The sequence below is a fragment of the Heterodontus francisci genome, chromosome 2 (assembly GCF_036365525.1).
Source record: "Heterodontus francisci isolate sHetFra1 chromosome 2, sHetFra1.hap1, whole genome shotgun sequence".
NCBI lineage: Eukaryota > Metazoa > Chordata > Chondrichthyes > Heterodontiformes > Heterodontidae > Heterodontus > Heterodontus francisci.
This window is the reverse complement of record NC_090372.1, coordinates 67,390,186-67,410,828: the sequence shown is the minus strand read 5'-3', so window position 1 is coordinate 67,410,828 and position 20,643 is coordinate 67,390,186. Positions and strand designations below refer to the sequence as shown.

Genomic DNA, 20,643 nt, shown 5'->3' with positions numbered 1-20,643 from the left:
AGGGGTAGTGGGACTAGCAGAGACGCTTTTGCAGAGAGCCAGCATGGACATGATTGTTGAATGGCCTCCATCTGTGCTGTAACCATTCTATGATGCATACTTGGGCCCTGTATGAAATTTTCTGTATGAAAATTGAAAAAGTAATTTTGTGCAAAAACAATCATATAATCTGTCACTACTGTCTGATTCAGAATGCATGTAAAAATAACTTGATCCCAGGTCAAGAATTCATTACATTGAAGAGCAGGTTAAAAAGAGCATTTATTTTCTGTCCAATATGATATTTTCTTCCATTCTTCTGTCTTTCTTTGCCTTTTACATGCCTCTCCAAATACTTGGTCACTAAAGAACTATACGGAGATACCAACATAAGTGCAATTGATCCCACGTAGTCACTTTTAACAAACTTGGTTCCTTAAGTCTTCTTCCCTTCGGTCAGAATGCCCGTCACATGCTCAAAAGGCTATGCATTTGGCAATCCACAAATAAATTAAACAAAAAAAACACAAATGTCATTACTACTTGACAAAATGTAATAGCTCTTGACACAGAACAAATGACAGCAACATTCTTTCAGCAAACTAGCAACCACTGATTCCTTAAACATGCAGATACAGTAGGAATTGAAACATCTGAATCATTTAAGACATTTATTTAATGCAGGATTTTGAAATGTATCACTGCAGTGTCTTAAAACTACTCCTCTACAATCTATCATGAGCATGTTGCTTTCCTTACTCCCACACACATTTGATGTACAATTCTACTATTAACCCTGACATTATTTACCACATAGGCACATTAACCCTGTGAGATGTTGGCTTGAATGACAGAGGTGACTCCCCATCTAAAGACTGTTTTCATAAATAATATACAGTAACGCCAATCAATAAGGATGCTGAAACACATTAACCCTCCTATTTTGTCTCATTGGATTTGAAGTTAGAACAGTTCAGTTTCAGTGATCAGTAACCAGCTACATGACATGTAGAATTTTTATTTTAGCCACGATAGAGCACAGCTCCACAGAAATTACAATTTTTAAGTTCCATTGACCACTGACCTGTGAAAAACAGCACAGCAAAATGCCAACCTATGCTTGCCACCTGGGTATTAAATATTAACGGCTTCATTTAAATTTAAATTAGTGGAATGGCAATGAATGGAACATATGATGCTATTTGTTTATTAGTATGGAGAGAAGCATACTAAAGTGTATTAGGATGGGCAAATGATGCAAACACAATTAAGCACAACTAAATTCAGATGAACTCAATCCCAGCAACGAAACAGGTCTCCCCCCCCAAAAAAAATCCCTTTAGGCATTTATCCGTAAACATCTCTCTTCAAAAATGCCGTATGTGTCCTTAGTATCGCCATGTCTAACTGAAGCTGAAATAGAAAGAATGGATCGTACACAGCACTGAGAAGGTGAAAGTGTTCTTGGGTTGAAAATGTTGGGAGCTCTGTGGCTCAGCCATCGGATACAGGTGGAGTAACCCAGCCATATTTCTCATGTGTCTTCACCAAACTTTTAAATGTCGCTTCAGCTTCTTTACGAGTGAAGGCTTTCTTTGTCTTCCCCACTTTTCTGCAAATTCGACCCTATACCACATGAAGAAAACACAAAATAAAATGGGTCAGGTACTTTTGTTCACTGAAATGATAGGAAGCAACCAATTTTCACAATGTTTAAAGGGCGCCCTCACCATGAAAAGGTATTTATAAAGAAAGCTTGTTCAAACTTTTTTCCAGGAGATGGTACTTCTTTAAGACTATCATCAACCCCTGAAGACAGTAGGATTTTGATGTGTAGTGCATATTGGTGGGCAGTGGGTGGAGCAATTGTGATGCTACCAGTCAGAAGCCTGAACCTTTTCAACTTAAATGTCATTTAAATTTGATGGGCAGGCTGTCCATACGTTTTCAGTGCTGATAGGCAGCTCACCGATCGAGAGGATGCCAATCCAATGAGCAAAGCCAGCAGAGGACTCAAAGGGTGATTGGTAGGCTGATCAGTGGTGAGGCAGGGGCACGGGGTGGGGCCGGGTGACAATGGGTGCTAAGGAATCAGTGGAATAAAAATTGGGTGGGTGATCTTCTGTGCTAGATTACTGCTCAGATGGTCAAGATGGAAATCTACCCCAGAATCTGTAAATCTGGTAAAATGTCCTTAAAAGGCAACCTTAGTAGCTACAAAATCAGTGTTGAGGAGGCTGCAACAAAACTCATATTTGTAGTTTTCTCTGATGACTGACATTTAAATATACTGAATAAAGAAATAAATAAAAAAAGGAAATTAAAATCAATGAATTATCTGTATCAAACTGTCATTCATTTGAAAGTGAAGAGAAGTGGCATAAAGATTCCTACCATTTTTCACTTAGGGGATGGCTCATTAAAATGCACCAGCATAATTGTGGGTTATGTTTTTCAGGTGCTGATGCATGCACTGAGATAAAAGAGGCTTGACCTTGTTGGCACTCAAGGCTACCCTACCTGAAGAGGAACCATCTGAACCACCTGGAAAGAGGTAGCTGACTGGGTGTTTGCTCTCTGTAATACCCAGAGGACCTGGCTGCAGATGTAGAAGAAGATAGCAGACTCGAGGAAAGATACCAAGGTAACATTACACAGCCAATTACTGCAGCAATTATCTCTCCCACTTACACAGGCCACACCTCAGAGCTTATTACCCGTATACTGCTTACCTCTCCTGAGCTGCTTTGCAACCTTGTAGCAGTTTGAATCTTAGCATGCATGATGTCATGAAGACCCCCCACCTGCCAAGAATGAGGCATATTAATTTTGTCACATGAACATTAATTTTAAACTATTGCTGGAGTTGTTTTACAAGAGATCACCAGACACTTGGCTGGAGGACATTTGCATACCAAAAGACACTGCTTGGAGAGACAAAAGAATTGCTCACTGATTCAATTAACAGAGATGTGGCTGGGCAATGGTGATCCCCATCTTGTCGGGGTGGGAGACACTGAGAGCTTTGAAATCCACAAAAGACGCAATAGAGTTTGTTGAAAAAAGCTTAGTCACATGACTAACCTGCTGGCCAACTTGGAGGTTTGAATTGTGCTCACAGGACAGTTTGAATTCCGACTGCAGTTTACAACTGAACATACAAACATACGGATTAGGAGCAGGAGTAGGCCACTCGGCCCTGCTCCGCTATTCAATAAGTTCATGGCTGAACTGATTTCTCCACATTACCATCTACCCCCGATAACCTTTCACCCCCTTGTTTATCAAGAATCTATCTACCTCTGCCTTAAACATATTCAAAGACTCTGCTTCCACCACCTTTTGAGGAAGAGAGTTCCAAAGACTCACGGCCCTCAGAGAAAAAAATTCTCCTCATCTCTGTCTTAAATGGGCGACCTCTTATTTTTAAACAGTGACCCCTGGTTCTAGATTCTCCCACAAGGGGAAATATCCCTTCCACATCCACCCTGTCGCGACCCCTCAGGATCTTATATGTTTCCATCAAGTACCTGGAACAAGACAGCCTTTCTCCTGGCTGGCTCTCTCTCGCTTTCTCACAAGCCTCCGGACCCAGTGAAGACACGTAAACTTCAACAGAGAAGAGACTCCAACATTAAAACAAGTTAAAGTGTGCACTGGGCCCCAACGAACAGCAAGGCTTAATGGCAACCAAAGACTCAATATCAACCTCAAAGAACTGTAACTACAATCCAGCTATTGCCTCAAACTTTTCCCCTTTATTTTTTTCTACTTTTTCTTTCTCTATCTGCATGTGTGTTTATCGTTTATGCATGCTAGCGTGGTCACATCGCGTATTCGTAGCTGTTAACTGAATTAGAGTTTAAGATTAATAAACTTCCACCTTTCTTGTTTAAATCTAAGAAAACCTGTCTAATTGATTTCTTTGCCTTACAATTGGAAAGAGGTGAACAAGGATTCACTGAGGGGGAGCTAAAAACATGGTGTTTCTAAAATTAAACCCTGTTATGGTTAGACCAGGCAAAGGCTGAGAGGGAACCCCTAGACCCCTGTCTCACCTGGTAATAACAATGTCTATATAACAACATGATACCTATGCAGGATGCCCGTTATACTTCAAATTATCACAACCAGTCTTAATGGTTTTTAAATAAGTTCTTCCGACATGCCATAGCTGAATATTCAGTTATCGATACATATGAAGGGCTTATGAATGGGATAACCAAATAGATGCCATTAATGTCATAGTGAAATGCAGCAGAGCGGCAAAATAAGGCAGCTGTATCACGCATATATTTGGTGGCAATGGGTGGACTTAAAGTTGAGTGGGAATTCGTCCCAAAAATCAGAAAATGGTAACCTGAATACCAATGCCACATGCATGAATAATTAAACCTTTGCATTGAAACATGCTGGTGAAAGTGTTCTCCTGTATTCACATTTCTAAGCTTACATATTCAGGATTAAAACTTCACAATATAGTTAGATACTGACTTCAAAAATTAAAATTATAAGTAGTACATGCTATATCCAGTTTGTGATTGTTGAGGAGGCATTAATTACAGTTATTATTGCAGACTACATTGAGTTGAAGTTGCAATGCCTATTTCACAACTAAACAGTTTGCTAAGTTTGCACTTTCCCAATTATTTTAAAGCAATCATTATATTTCATTCTCTTTAAATAATTTGATCACCATCAATGACTAAGGTTTCAGTTTTGACCTTTTAAAATGTATTTAAGAACAGAGAGTTCTCACAGTTTTGCCAAAAGGATTGTAATTGATTTCTGCCATGTGGCTTATCATTTTCCTCTAATGTATGTGCTTTTCTATGAATCATGTGCCATCAATGTGAAGGAGTTGAAACTGGGAATTCAAACACTTATAGCATCCAGTGTTAGTACCAAGTTCTCCTAAGTCAATTATAACACAAAGTACATGCAGTGTAAATGCAACTATCTTCATAAAACAACACCATATAAATTAATTTCTCAGTCTATGAGAACACCTCCACTTTGTCAAAGCAAACAACTGTTTCTCATACTAACTACCCAAGTAATCTTCCTGAGAATTACAGCTAACTTAATGGTAAGAGCTCTTTCTGCGCTAACTTTAACATTTGCTTGACATGTATTAGTGAGATTCCTCTGTTCGTTATTTTAATCAAGCCAAAATATTTAAAATAAGTGGGTGAATAACTGTGTTAAAATAATGCAGGCAAAAACTTAAAGCAAGTGCATTTTTCAGTCCACTAAAAATAGTGGAGAGGAAGTTAAACCTGAGTCAAATAAATTTCAGTGCACGATTCCAACTAATTTACACTCTGTTCTATGGAATTAAACATCAATGGATGTAATTAAATAGCAATTACTCAAAAAGGTGCAGTGGGCCCATCGTGATACACTGGCACCAGTGTTAAGGTAAACTAAACATATCATAGCACTGAAGCATTCATTTTCCAACTTTGCATTCCCCTCGGGGAATCCTGCCTGCTGGGATCATATATTGAAAAATAAAAATACGCACAGTACATGCTTTTTCAGCTATTAATCGTGTGTAGCATGTGCCTCAATTCCTGACAGGCATTCCTGCCAAGCAAAATTCTCAAATCTGAGCCCAATGTCAGAAAATGACCCCTTCAAATAAAAACAGAAAGTGCTGGTAATACTCAGCAGGTGAGGCAGCATCTGTGGATAGAGAAGCAGAGTTAACGTTGCAGGTCTGTGACCTTTCATCAGAACCTTTCAACAGACCTGAAACGTTAACTTGGTTTCTCTCTCCACAGATGCTGCCTGACCTGCTGAGTATTTCCTGCACTTTTTGTTTTTATTTCAGATTTCCAGCATCTGCAGTATTTTGCTTTTATTTCCCTTCAAAATAAAGTTCACTATGGAAAGAAGCAGAAGTTATTGATGCTAAATTGTCAATATTTAGTTTAAATAATATTGATAGTACATTTTGATGAATGACTACTGAGTTAGACTTGAAAGTCCCATGATGAATGATGACAAATTGAGCATAGTATTAAAGTGGTCAATTTTCCCAAATCGGAGGGTTGTTTTTTTTTAACAGATTGGTGAGAAATGGATAAAAGATATTTGACCCCATTTCTATGAGTTTAGGGGTCTGTAATTTTTAAAGATATTTTTAAAGTACTCCCTAATCAAGTAATTTTCTCTCATGAAGACATATGCCAGGAATTTCCTCAGAGGTGTTCTTGCTCTGTTGTCATTACATATGTTAAAGAAATTTTTGACAAAGTTACAGCGACAGTGCAGGAGAAGCCTTGATGAAATTCCCAGTGATAAGACTCATACTGCAGTACAGTTCATGGGCACCAGCAATCCTCAGGCACTCAGCTCAGTAGGTCAACGCTTACGTAGAAGTTAGACAAGAAATGTTACTAGTACATATCCCAACTGAGACTGATCCTGCCCTCAGACATCATCCACACCTGCATACTGGTCAACAAGGGCTACCGGATAGTGATCAAAAATACATTTTATTTGATTTGCACACCCGCTCCCACCCTACTCCAAACTCAGTAGTACTGAGGCCAATTGCAGTGCCCCTTGACATTGGCTTGTTGATGCTCCAAGTAGACTCCATGTCAACCTCATTCCACTACAGGATCTGAAACGTTAACTTTGGATTCTTATGCTGTATCTCCTCTTTCCTCTGTTTATAACCGGGACTTGTTTATCTTAATCTTTGCCAGGCCTACACAACTTAAAATTCTCTTCATTTGCATGTGCAATTTAGCTCTTGCTGTGGACCCAAAACCGTTTTGCTCTTTTCTAGGTCCATCCTTGGGTCATTCTCTCTTGTATCCTCCACTTCTTGTCACCCAGTCCGGCCACCTTTCACTTCTCCCTCTCAGGCACTTTGCTCACAAACTCTATTCTGCCAAACAACTCTCCTGATGCTTTCCCAGGCTTGAATCCCCCATGGATAAGCCCACAGCCATCTTTGATGCCTCTCTCGACATTTTCCAAAGGGCCTATTCAGGCACGCTTTGCTGCTGCTTTGATCACTGACCTTCCTGCCCAAAGCACTTGCTGCAGGCTAATTTCACCAACCTCCTTCCCAAACCATTCATCCCACCCACCCACCAGTGCACCATTACACTCTGCCAGCAGATCAATAATCAACACCCCTCTTTGCATTTCCCTCCAGAAATTCACTCACCAAAAATGTTCTTATTGTGGCTGATAGTTCCTTTCGGTGCGATTTGCTAATGCTATTGAGGAGGGTTTAAACTAATTTGGCAGGGGTGTGGGAACCAGGAGATACTACAAAAGAGGAACATCAAGATACACAGAGAACTGGAAAAGACAGATAGCACTAGAGTAGGAAAAAAAGTCTAAATCAGGGTTAATGTGCATGTAACAAAAACAAAAAGTGCTGGACATACTCAGCAGAGTATTTCCAGCACTTTTTGTTTTTGTTTCAGATTTCCAGCATCTGCAGTATTTTGCTTTTATATTAATGTGCATGAATGAACGGAGTGTGGTTGATAAGATTAGTGAGTTACAGGCGCAGAGTGACATATGGAAATATGATGTTGTGGGCTATAACAGAGACCTGGCTCAAAGAAGGGCAGGACTGGGTGCTAGATATTCCTGGATACAAGGGGTGGCAGTATTGATTAAGGAAAGTATTACAGTGCTGGAGAGAGGGGATATCCCAAAGGGGTCAAGGGCAGAATCTATTTGCCCAAAGTGAAGGAACAAAAAAAGGTGCAAGTACATTGCTCAGTGTAGTCTATAGGCTACCAACTAGCGAAAATGATGTAGAGGAACAAATTTGCAAAGAAATTACAGAGAGGTGCAGGAATTATACAGTAGTTATAATGGGGGACTTTAATTATCCAAATATAGACTGGGATAGCAGTAGTGTAAAGGGCAGAGGGGGACAAGAGTTTCTACAGTGTGTTCAGGAAAATTTTCTACAGCAGTATGTTTCCAGTCCAATGTGAGGGAAGGTACTGCCGGACCTGGTTCTTGGGGAATGAGGTGGGCCAAGTTGATCAAATATCAGTAGGAGAACATTTAGGGCACAGTGATCATTGTATCATAAGATTTAGGTTGGCTATGGAAAAGGACAAAGAACAATCTAGAGTAAGAATAATTAACTGGGGGAAAGACAACTTCAATGAGGTAAGAATGGATCTGGGCCGAATAAATTGGAATCAAAGGTTGGCAGGAAAAACAGTAGTTGATCAATGGACTGACTACCTTCAAAGAAGAGAGTTTGGGAACAGTCAAGGTATAGTCTCTCGAAGGGGAAAGGTAGGGCAAACAAATCCAGAACTCCCTGGATGACAAAAGAGATAGAGATTAAACTGAAGCAGATAAAGTCTGCTTATACAGACGTCAGGTGGATAATACAATGGAGAACCAGACTGAAGACAGAAGGTTCAGAGGGGAAGTGAGAAAGAAAATAAGAGAAGCAAAGGGAGAGTATGAAAAGAGACTGGCAGCCAACATAAAATGGAATCCCAAAGTCTTCTACAGGCATATAAATAGTAAAAAGGTGAAAAAAGAAGTAGGGCTGATTAGGGATCAAAAAGTGGATTTACACATAGAGGCAGGAGGAATAGCTGAGGTGCTAAATGAATACTTTGCATCTGTCTTTACCAAGGAAGAAGATGCTACCCAGGCCACCGTGAAAGAGGAGGTAATTAACATACTAGAAGGATTTAAAATTGATAAGGAGGAGTTATTAGATAGGCTGTCTATACTTAAAGTTGATAAAGCACCAAGACTGAATGAGGTGCATACCAAGGATACTGAGGGAAGTGAGAGTGGAAATTGTGGAGGCACTGGCCATAATTTTCCAATCTTTCTTAGACTCATGGATGTTGCCAGAGGACTGGAGAATTGCAAATGTTACACCCTTGTTCAAAAAATGGTAAAAAGATAAGCCCAGCAACTACAGGCCAGTCAGTTTAACTTCGGTGGTGGCGAAACCTCTATAAACAATAATTCGGGCCAAAATTAATAGGCACGTGGACAAATGCGGGTTAGTTAAGGAAAGCCAGCATAGATTTGTTAAGGGAAAAACGTGACCGACTAACTTGCTGGAGATTTCTGAAGAGGGGGTTGATCAGGTTAATGCTGTTGATGTGGTGTGATACAGTGCCACACAATAGACTTGTGAGCAAAGTTATAGCTCATGGAATAAAAGGGACAGTAGCAACATGGATATGAAATTGGCTGTGTGACAGGAAACAGAGAATAGTGGTTAATGGATGTTTTTCAGGCTGGAGGAAGGTTTCCAGTGGAGTTCTCCAGGTGTCAGTGCTGGGACTCTTGCTCTTCCTGATATATATTAATAGCATAGACCATGGTGTACAAGGCACAATTTCAAAATTTGCAGATGATACGAAACTTGGAAGCATTGTGAACTGTGAGGAGGATAGAGTAGAACTTCAAAAGGACAGAGACAAGTTGGTGGAATGGACGGACAAGTGGCAGACGAAGTTCAATATGGAGAAATGTGAAGTGATTCATTTTGGTAGGATGAACATGGAGAGACAATTCAAGATAAAGGGTGTAACTCTAAAGGGGGTTCAGGAGCAGCGGGGTCTGGATGTATATGCACATAAGTAATTGAAGGTGGCAGGACAGGTTGAGAGAGTGGTTAATAAAGTCTACAATATCTTAGGCTTTAGGAGGCTATGTTGATCTTGCATAAGACACTAGTTCAGCCTCAGCTGGAATATTGCATCCAGTTCTGGGTGCCACACTTTAGGAAAGATGTGAAGTTATTGGAGAGAATGCAGAAAAGATTCCCAAGAATGGTTCTGAGGTACTTTAGTTATGAAGATAGATTGGGGAAGTTGGGACTGTTTTCCTTAAAGAGAAGGCGAAGAGGCGATTTGATTGAGGTATTCAAAATCATGAGGGGTCTGGACAGAGTAGATAGAGAGAAACTGTTCCCACTCATGAAAGGATCGAGAATGAAAGGGCACAGAATTAAGTAATTGACAAAAGAAGCAAAAGTGACATGAGGAAAAACTTTTTCATGCAACGAGTGGTTGAAGTCTGGAATGCATTGCCTGACAGTGTGATAGAGGCAGGTTAAATCGAAATATTCAAAAGGGAATTAGTCTGTTACCTGAAAAGGAAGAAAGTGCAGGGTTACGGGTGAAGGCAAAGAATGGCACTGTGTGAATTGCCCATTCAGACAGCCAGTGCAGACAAGATGGACTGACTTACCTCCTTCTGTGCTGTAACAGTTCTGTGACTCTGTGATTACATTTACATCATAACTTTGGAGGCATGGCGATAATTTCTACCATTTGCCGCCCAAGGCGTCGCGAAGCAGTGTAGCCCTCATCACCAAATCACACTTTGGTTTCTCCCTTTACATCTCCGGTACATTCCACTTTTTCTAATAACTCAGTGTTCCACTGCTCTCACTTTTCCTGAAAAATTTTTGTTCTCCTCTACCCCCATTTTCTCACCTCTGCCAAAACTGCTCACTTCTCCAGGACTATTCCGCAGAACAATGATAACCCCCGGCTTCTTGTCTCCACTACCAACTGGCTCCTTAAACCCTTACCTCTGCTCCTCTTTTCTCAGCTTCAACAAGAACAAGGAACTTAAGGTCTTAAAAACAAGAAACGCTGGAAATACTCAGCTGGTCTGGCAGCATCGGTGGGGACAGAAGCAGAGTTAACGTTTCAGGTCAGTGACCCATTTTCAGAACTGGCAGATATAAGAAATGTAAAAGATTTTAAGCAAGTAAAGCTGGGGTGGGGCAAGAGATAACAAAAGGGGTGTTGATAGGACAAGGTCACAGGGACTTCTTTGTTACTGAATGGAGATCATTTGTTCAGCTGCCCTGTGCCCCCTTCCCATTGCCAATAAGCCAAACCTCCACGAGGCTCACTCCTGCCCTAGCCCTGAACACCTGTTTTTTTCTCTTGTTTCACCACTATCACCCTATATGCACTCTCCAAGCTCATCTTGTCCATGTGACCCATCTCCTGAGCTATGACCTTTCATCAGAACTGAGAAAAGTTAGAAATGTACTAAGATATATGGAACATTCCTTGTTCCAGTTCTGCTCAGGTCCCCTCCTTCACCTCTTTTTCCAGTAAATTGATGACTGTATTGGTGCTGCTTCCTCCTCTGGTCCTGAACTGGAAAATTTCATTGATTTTACCTCCAATTTTTACTCTTCTCTCCCTTTCACATGGTCCATCTCCTACTCTTCCCTTCCCTTCCTTGACCTCTCTGTCTCCATTTCTGGGGATAGACCATCAGCCAATATTCACGATAAGCCCATGGACTCCCAAAACTACCTGGGCTACACTTCCTCACACCCTGTCTCCTGTAGGGACTCCATTCTACTCTCCCAGTTTCTCTATCTCCATCACATCTATTCAGGTGATGCAACCTTCCATATTCGCACTTCCGATATGTCTTCCTTTTTCATCAACCAAGGATTTCTCAATCTGCTTGCTGCCCTCAGACAATTTTGTACCCATGATGTCACTTTAATATTTTATTTTTTATTTTGTTTTATTTAGAGATACAGCACTGAAACAGGCCCTTCGGCCCACCGAATCTGTGCCGACCAACAACCACCCATTTATACTAATCCTACATTAATCCCATATTCCCTACCACATCCCCACCATTCGCCTACCACCTACCTACACTAGGGGCAATTTACAATGGCCAATTTACCTATCAACCTGCAAGTCTTTGGCTGTGGGAGGAAACCAGAGCACCCGGCGGAAACCCACATGGTCACAGGGAGAACTTGTAAACGCCGCACAGGCAGTACCCAGAACTGAACCCGGGTCGCTGGAGCTGTGAGGCTGCAGTGCTAACCACTGCGCCACTGTGCCGCCCACTGTTCCCCTCCCCCTTGACTGACAGGGCCATGACAGGTGCATTCTATTTCATGCACCTCTGCTCTCACCCCTTCTCCTCCCTCCCAGAACCATGATAGGGTTCCCCTTGCCCTTGCCTTCCAGCCCACCCAGCCTCTGTATTCAACAGATCATCCTTCACCATGTCCAGTCTCTTCCCTTCCCCTTTCAGCATTCTGAAGGTACCGTTCTCTCCACAAATCCCCGGTCGACCCCTCAGTCAACACCAACACCCTTCCCTTTCGTATAGCACGTTTCCATGCAAGTGCAGGAGATGCAACACCCGCCTTTTTACCTACTCCTACTCACAGTCCAAGGACCCAAACACTCCTTCCAAGCAATACAGCAATTTACTTGTACTTCTTTCAATTTAATATACTGTATTCGCTGCTCATGACATTGTCTCCCCTACAATGGGGACGCCAAATGTAGACTGGGTGAGGAACACCTCTGTTCAGTCCACAAGCATGACCCTGAGATTCTTGTCTCCTGTCATTTCAATTGCTCCCACTCTGACCTTTCTGTACTTGGCCTGCTACAGTGTTCTAATGAAGCTCAATGCAAGCTCAAAGAACAGCACTTCATCTTTCATCTGGGTACTTTACAGCCTTCTGGACTCAGTGAGTTCAACTTATTTTGTGTTTTTTGCTGGTGTGGTTTTTTTTCTCCTCTTTCTTAATCCCTGTACTTTGCATTCAGACGTCTGCTATCCTGCCATTCACACCTCATCTAGACACATCTTTTCTCTCTTCATTGTCCCATTTCCACTCCCTTTGCCTTTGTACCATGAAACCTTTTGTCATTTAATCTGTCCTGCCCTCCACCCTATCACAGAACTTCCTTATTGTCCTTCTTCCTATCGTCCCGTCTTGCTCAAAACCTATTACGTTTCTAACTTTTCTCAGTTCTGATGAAAGGTCACAGACCTGAAATCGTAACTCTGTTTCTCTCCACACAGATGATGCCAGTGTTTTCTCTTTTTATTTCAAATTTCCAACATTCACAGTATTTTGCTTTTTGACCCATCTCCTACTCCCTTGGATTCATTCATACTAACTGCTAACTATCCGAAATCTCTTCCTGGTCCCCATGCTAGCTGAATTGTAAATGGTTCCCTCTCCTCAGCAATTGTTCCCCTCCCTTACCAATCCACCATCACAGCATGAGAAAAGGAGCAAGAGTAAGCCATACGGGCCCTCGAACTTGCTCTGTTATTTAATAAGATCATGGCTGAACTTCTACATCAATTCCACTTTCTTGCCCTATCCCCATATCTCAAATCACTTATGTCCAAAATTCTATTGATCCCTGTCTTGAATATACTCAATGACTCAGCATCCACTGCCTTCTGGGCAGAGAATTCCAAAGATTCACAATGCCTTGAGTGAAGAAATTTCTCCTCATGCGAGTCCGAAATGGTTGAATCCTTATCCTGAGATTGACTCCTAGTTATAGACTCTCCAGCCAGAGGAAACAGCCTCTCAGCATCAACTATGTCAAGCCCTCTAACAATTTTGTACGTTTCAATGAGATTACCTCTCATTCTTCTAAACTCCAGAGAACATAGATCCATTCTACTCAATATCTCCTCAATGGAAAGCCCTCTCATCCCAGGAGTCCATCAAGCAGATCGTCCTTAAGTAAGGAGACTAAAACTGTACACATTACTCCAAGTGTGATTTCACCAAAGCCCTATACTCTGATAGTCTTTATTGGAAGGGGGTTAGACTAACATATCATTTACCTTCCTAATTGCTTGACATACCTGCACGTTAACTTTCTGTGATTTATGTACAAAAATCCCCAAATCCCTCTGCTTACCAACATTTACTAGTCTCTCACCTTTTAAGAAATATTCTGTTTTCCCATTCTTCCTACCAAAGTAGATCATTTCACACTTCCCAACATTGCCCATATTCTTCCCCACATACTCCATTAGCGATCTTCTTGTCCAATCACTTAACTCATCTTTATCCCCTTGCAGCCTCTTTGTGTCCTCCTCAGGGCCTACTCCCCACCTAGCTTTATATCATCAGTAAACTTGGATTATTACATTCGGTTCCCTCATCTAACTCATTGATACAGCTTATAAACAGCTGAGCCCAAGCACTGATCCTTGTGTTACCCCACTAGTTGTACCCAGCCATCCCAAAAATGTCCCACTTATTCATACTCTTTGCTTTCTGTCCATTAACCAATCTTCAATCCATGGTAATATATCACCCCCAATCCCACACAACGGGCCGGATCTGGGTGCAGAAAATGGTGGCTGCCACGCATGGGCCTGTGCCGCAGCGATCTTGCATCCGGCAGTCACTTAGCATATGGACAGCAGCCGCCCCCCCACCCCCCAAACTTCCCCCAAATCACATGGCGGGACAGCATTGGCAATGCCGTCTACGGCATTATCTGATGAAGGAGCAGGTGTTGCTGCCATTTTTAAAAGGCTGCCAGCCCTTACATTGTTGTGCTGCTGAAATCGGCCCGGCCCAGGTCAGACTGTTTCAGCTGTCGGGAATTTTCCCAAAACGTCCTTTATGATTGATCCTGTTTTATATATAATCAAAAAAAGGAAACTTTTTTTCATTCACTGCTTTCCCAATAGGCATTACAGAACATTGAAGAATAACAAGCCAAACTCATATTTCCACTACACAGCATCAAAGTTTCCATTTATTTAATGAAAGGCCTCCAATGCTGGCCTGGTCACTAATTCACTAGTCATTTGATTGAATAAAGTTACAGTGATTTATTTCTGCAATAGGTGTGCAATAAAACGTTAGCAGCAACCAGCAGCAATGCTGTGGTGGACAATTCAAAAGAAATTTACCATTTTAAAGTTGACTCTTTCCCCCTGCCCCCCCACCCCCCCATACAGTACATAGTGCCGAGCTGACCCCCTTCCCCTATCCCCATACAGTACATAGTGCAGAGCTGACCCCCTTCCCCTATCCCCATACAGTACATAGTGCAGAGCTGACCCCCTTCCCCTATCCCCATACAGTACATAGTGCAGAGCTGACCCCCTTCTCCTCTCCCCATACAGTACATAGTGCAGAGCTGACCCCCTTCCCCTATCCCCATACAGTACATAGTGCAGAGCAGACCCCCTTCCCCTATCCCCATACAGTACATAGTGCAGAGCTGACCCCCTTCCCCTATCCCCATACAGTACATAGTGCAGAGCTGACCCCCTTCCCCTATCCCCATACAGTACATAGTGCAGAGCTGACCCCCTTCCCCTCTCCCCATACAGTACATAGTGCAGAGCTGACCCCCTTCCCCTCTCCCCATACAGTACATAGTGCAGAGCTGACCCCCTTCCCCTCTCCCCATACAGTACATAGTGCAGAGCTGACTCCCTTCCCCTCTCCCCATACAGTACATAGTGCAGAGCTGACCCCCTTCCCCTCTCCCCATACAGTACATAGTGCAGAGCTGACCCCCTTCCCCTATCCCCATACAGTACATAGTGCAGAGCTGACCCCCTTCCCCACCTTGGTGGCGCCAGCTTTCCCTAGACTGGAAAGTGAAGGCGTGAGTGTCACATGCTGTGCTGAAGATCAGAATCTGAAGAGAAGATCACTGTGGATTACATTTTAATTAAAGCAAAGATGTAATTTAAATATGCAAACTCGGGTCCCATCGCAGAACGGCAGATGGGCTGCCACGGAGCTTCCCTGCCAGCAGGAAGATTAGTATCGGCAATCCCAGCATCAGGTTCCATGGCAGGCCGCTGCCACTCTGATTTTCCGGCTCATCCCACACCCCCCGCCCCCCCAGCAAGGATCCTGACGTCTGGAGGAGAACAAGATCCGGCCCAACCTCTTGTGTGTACCCTATCGAATGCCTTCTAAAAATCCAAATAGACTAGTTCCCGCTTAGCTACCTTGCCAGCTACACCATCAAAAAAACTCTAATAGACTTGTCAAACATAATTTCCCTTTCATAAAACCATGTTGATTCTGCCTAATCATATTGTGATTTCCAAAGTGCCACATTACTCCATCCTTAATAACAAATTCTAACATCTTCCCTACTACTGACGCCAAGCTAACTGGGCTATAGCTCCCTGTTTTCTCTCTCCCTCCTTTCTTGAACAGCAGATATACATTTGTTATCTTCCAATCCACAGGGACGGTTCTAGAATCTAGGGAATTTTGGAAGATCAAAACCAATGTATTTACTATCTCTGCGCCACCTCTTTTAAAATCCATCAGGACCAGGGGATTTGTTGATTTTAGTCACATTAATTTCTCCAGTACTTTTTCTTTACTAATTTAATTATTTTTAAGTACCTCACTCTCACTCTTGGTTGCCCACAACTTCCGGTATGTTCTTAGTGTCTTCTACTTTGAAGGCAGACACAGAATATCCGTTTAACTTCTTTGCCAGTTCCTTATTCCAGGTTATAACTTCTCCAGTCTCGGCCTCTAAATTTACATTACTAATCCCTTCCTTTTTACATACTTGTAAAAGCTCATACAATCCGTTTTTATATTTCTTGCTAGTTTACTCTCATATTCTATTTTCTCCCTCTTGATAAATTTCTTGGTCATCCTTTACTGATTTTTAAAATCCTCTCAAACCTCAGGCTTACTATGCTTTTTGGCAACATTGTTTTAATCTAATGCTATTCTTAACTTTTCCAGTTACCCATGGATGTACCATTTTTTCCAGTGGAGTCTAGGAAACTGTTTCAAATGCATTCCAGGAACTCGTCTTCCAAAATACTTTCGCCAATTTTGTTTATGCAGATTAATGAAGAGTAAAGGCTCCAATGATTATTACATTACCATGCTACATGCTCCACTAATTTCCTGAGTTATACTCTCCACAACACTGTAATTACTGTTAGGGGGCCTACAAGCTACTCCCGCCAGTGTTTTTTGCCCTTTGTTATTTCTTATATCTACCCATACTGATTCTACATCCTGATTTTCAGAGTTAAGATCCTTTATCCTTACCACTTTTATCTCATCCTTAATTATCAGGGAGACCCCACCTCCTTTTCCATTTTGCCGATCTTATCTAAACTTTATCAAAAGTAACATTCATGCCACACAAGTGCCAGGCAATGACCATCTCAAACAAGAGAGAATCTAACCATCTCCCCATGATGTTTAATGGCATTACCATTGCTGAATCCCTCACTATCAACAGCCTGGGGGTTACCATTGACCAGAAACTGAACAGGACCAGCCACATAAATGCTGTGGCTACAAAAGCAGGTCAGAGGCTGGGAATTCTGCAGTGAGTAACTCACCTCCTGTCTCCCCAGTGCCTGTCCAGATAAGAGATTAGCATGTAAAATTAAAGCGCATGGGATTGGGGGTAGTGTATTGCGATGGACAGAAAATTGGTTGGCGGATAGGAAACAAAAAGTAGGGATAAACGGGTCTTTTTCTGAATGGCAGGCAGTGACTAGTGGGGTACCGCAGGGATCGGTGCTAGGACCCCAGCTATTCACAATATACATTAATGATTTAGATGAGGGAACTAAATGTAATATCTCCAAATTTGCAGTTGACACAAAACTGGGTGGGAGGGTGAGTTGTGAGGAGGATGCAGAGAGGCTTCAGGGTGATTTGGACAAGTTGAGTGAGTGGGCAGATGCATGACAGTTGCAGTATAATGTGGATAAATGTGAGGTTATCCACTTTGGTAGCAAAAACAGGAAGGCAGATTATTATCTGAATGGCTATAAACTGAGAGAGGGCAATATGCAGCGAGACCTGGGTGTTCTCGTACACCAGTCGCTGAAGGTAAGCATGCAGGTGCAACAGGCAGTAAAAAAGGCAAATGGTATGTTGGCCTTCATAGCGAGAGGATTCGAGTACAGGAGCAGGGATGTCTTGCTGCAATTATACAGGGCCTTGGTGAGGCCACACCTGGAATATTGTGTGCAGTTTTGGTCTCCTTATCTGAGGAAGGATGTTCTTGCTATTGAGGGAGTGCAGCAAAGGTTTACCAAACTGATTCCTGGGATGGTGGGACTGATGCATGAGGAGAGATTGAGTCGGTTAGGATTATATTCGCTGGAGTTCAGAAGAGTGAGGGGGGATCTCATAGAAATCTATAAAATTCTAACAGGACTTGACAGGGTAGATGCAGGAAGGATGTTCCTGATGGTGGGGGAGTCCAGAACCAGGGGTCATAGTCTAAGGATACAGGGTAAACCCTTCAGGACTGAGTTGAGGAGAAATTTCTTCACCCAGAGAGTGGTGAGCCTATGGAATTCGCTACCACAGAAAGCAGTTGAGGCCAAAACATTGTATGTTTTCAAGAAGGAGTTAGATTTCACTCTTGGGTCTAAAGGGATCAAAGGGTATGGGGCGAAAGCGGGAACAGGCTACTGAGTTGGATGATCAGGCATGATCATAATGAATGGCGGGGCAGGCTCGAAGGGCCGAATGGCCTCCTCCTGCTCCTATTTTCAATGTTTCTATGTTTCTAAGTCAGGAGTGTGATGGAATACTCTCCCCTTGCCTATACGGGTGCAGCTCCAAGAAGCTCGACAACATCAGGACAAAGCAGCTCGCTTGATTGTCACCCAATCCACTACCTTAAACATTCACTCCCTTCACTACCGACGCACAGTGGCAGCAGTGTTCCATCTACAACAGGACTGTCCAATGTTTTTGGGCGGAGGGCCGCATTACGATTTTTGCTCGGCCCAAAGGGCCGGTGAGAAAATCTCTAAAGATAAAGTCATTAAGATTTATTTTACTAATAAAAACAACAAATGTGCATTTTTATGAAGAAGCTTTAAATGAGAAGACTAATTTATTGCCTTACTTTCTTGTCACTATAGTAGGGGTGGGCAATAAACGTAGGCCTAGCCAGCAATGCCCACATCCCATGAATGAATGAAAAAAGTCACATACCCTGGAATATTTAGTTCCCAACCTGGTCACTGTGCAACCCTGGGCTGGATTTTCATTATGGAGGTGAGAATCAGAAGCCGGGTCTGGTTTTGGGTCAGAAACCCGCCTCCAGTGGTCAACTGATTCAGGTTCAGATTTTCAAATGGGTAAGCCCTTAATTGGTATGGAGACAGGTTTCTTGTCAAGTTAGAGCCAGTGGGGCCAGGAATGGAGGTGGGTCAGCTGAAGTGTGGGATTCATATAAACACCCCATGGCAGCCATCACAAAGGCTGCTGGTTGTCCTGAGGGAGAGATATGCCTTCCATAGCACCGGAGGGAAGTGAGATGTCACAGGGGAGCTGTACTAAGGGTTAGACAGACCTTGGTTTCATCAATGCCCACCTGGATCTAATGCTGCAGGCCATGGTGGAGAGGAGGGAGGTGACAGGAGGAGGCCAACTTGTCATGCAGCAGGGGCACCTCTCTGTTCAGTGGTATCCCCCTCCACCCCCCTTCCCTTCTGCTCCTCCCCCAATGAGCTGTCTCCTTCCAGGATCTCACTGTCCTCAAGGTCCACACCTCTCTGGAGGGCCATGTTATGGAGAGCACAGCAGACCACCAGAATGACAGAGATCCTTTCAGGAGGGTAATGAAGAGTGCCCCCGACGGACCAAACACCAGAATCGCGTCTTCAGAAGCATGATAGCCTGCACAATGGTTGACCTGCTGAGCAGGTGGAATTCATTGGATCGTCATTGTGCCTCTGTCTGGGGCTCTCATAGAGGGGTCAGTAGCCATCTCTTCAAGGGATTTCTCTTGTACCCTTGGATCCATCCACGCACTTTGGGGGATAGAATGAAAATCCCTTCCCATAGCCCTCATGTCCCTCCTCTTTGTTTATGTCTTATAAACCCTGCCGTAGTACAGACATCGCCTTCTCCCCGTGCCCTTCCTTTGAAAATCCCAACCTGCTGCTGACAAGCCTGTCAATGAGCTCCACAATGAGCAATTAGCTGGCGGCGTGCTGGGTTGCCAGTCCCTCCCTCTTTTAAAAATGGCTTTGCATTCGGAGGTAGTAGGACCGCGATGCACTCCGAGAACATGATTTTTAAATCGTGCGTGCACTCGCTCCCACCCACAGCAGACTTCAAAGATCCAGCCCCAAGTCTCAGCAATGGCTACTAGATCAAACCCATTTATCTCTATTTGTGCCATTAATTCATATATCTTGTTATGAATGCATTGTGCATTCAGATATAGCACCATTAACTAACCTTTTTACTATGTTTTCCTGATGTGACCTTAATTGCTGATGTTCTATTACCATTACTAAACTCTTTGTCTCTTTTTGACAAAATCTGATTGAATTTACCCAAATTACTATTCTGCTCTACAGCCTTGACATATAAATTTATCCTCACCTGAACTCTCCTCCCACCTTATTAGTTTAAAGCCCTATCTACAGTCCTGGTTATTCTCCAGGACTACGGTAAAAATATCCAGGTTAACTCTTCCTCCTCCCTGATGCATCGCAATGTCTGCACCCAGACTCCAGCTCAACAAATCTGTGCCGAAGTTCCTTGAGTTGCAGACACTTACTGCCGATGGGGTTGCCTGGGATCATGCTGCTCTCCACAAACTCCATGATATGGATGCAGCACACCTTCTGCACTGCCATCTCTATCTTACCTTGTTATATATATTTAAGTAATTAAAGTTTTATGTAATTAATTCACTTAGTTTATTTTCAGTTTTATTAAACTACTTTATTTAACCAGTTTAAATTATTAATTTAATAATGTTTTAGTTATAGGTTCCTAATTTTAAATACTTACTGCCTCATGCTTACCCAAACCACACCACGTGTTAAAAGGCAAAAAGGAGCACCTCCTTCCCCCTCTGCACC

At 42.7% G+C, this 20,643-nt stretch overlaps 1 protein-coding gene across 2 annotated transcripts in view; it reads right to left on the bottom strand.

Annotated features, from left to right (window-relative positions):
• Positions 1-274: 274 nt before the first annotated feature.
• ube2ql1 (ubiquitin conjugating enzyme E2 QL1) overlaps positions 275-20,643 on the bottom strand; it is a 45,387-nt gene continuing 25,018 nt past the window's right edge. The window contains exons 2-3 of one of the 2 annotated variants that reach the window (XR_010976866.1): positions 1,418-1,605; positions 275-463 (exon numbers count right to left, since the gene is read on the bottom strand). Coding sequence is in view for 1 of the 2 variants with exons in the window: in XM_068050612.1 (XP_067906713.1) it covers positions 1,474-1,605 (132 nt within the window). In the remaining variant the exon portion in view is untranslated. Of the gene's footprint in view, positions 1,606-20,643 lie in introns of both variants that reach the window. The other variant, XM_068050612.1, reaches the window with a different exon arrangement.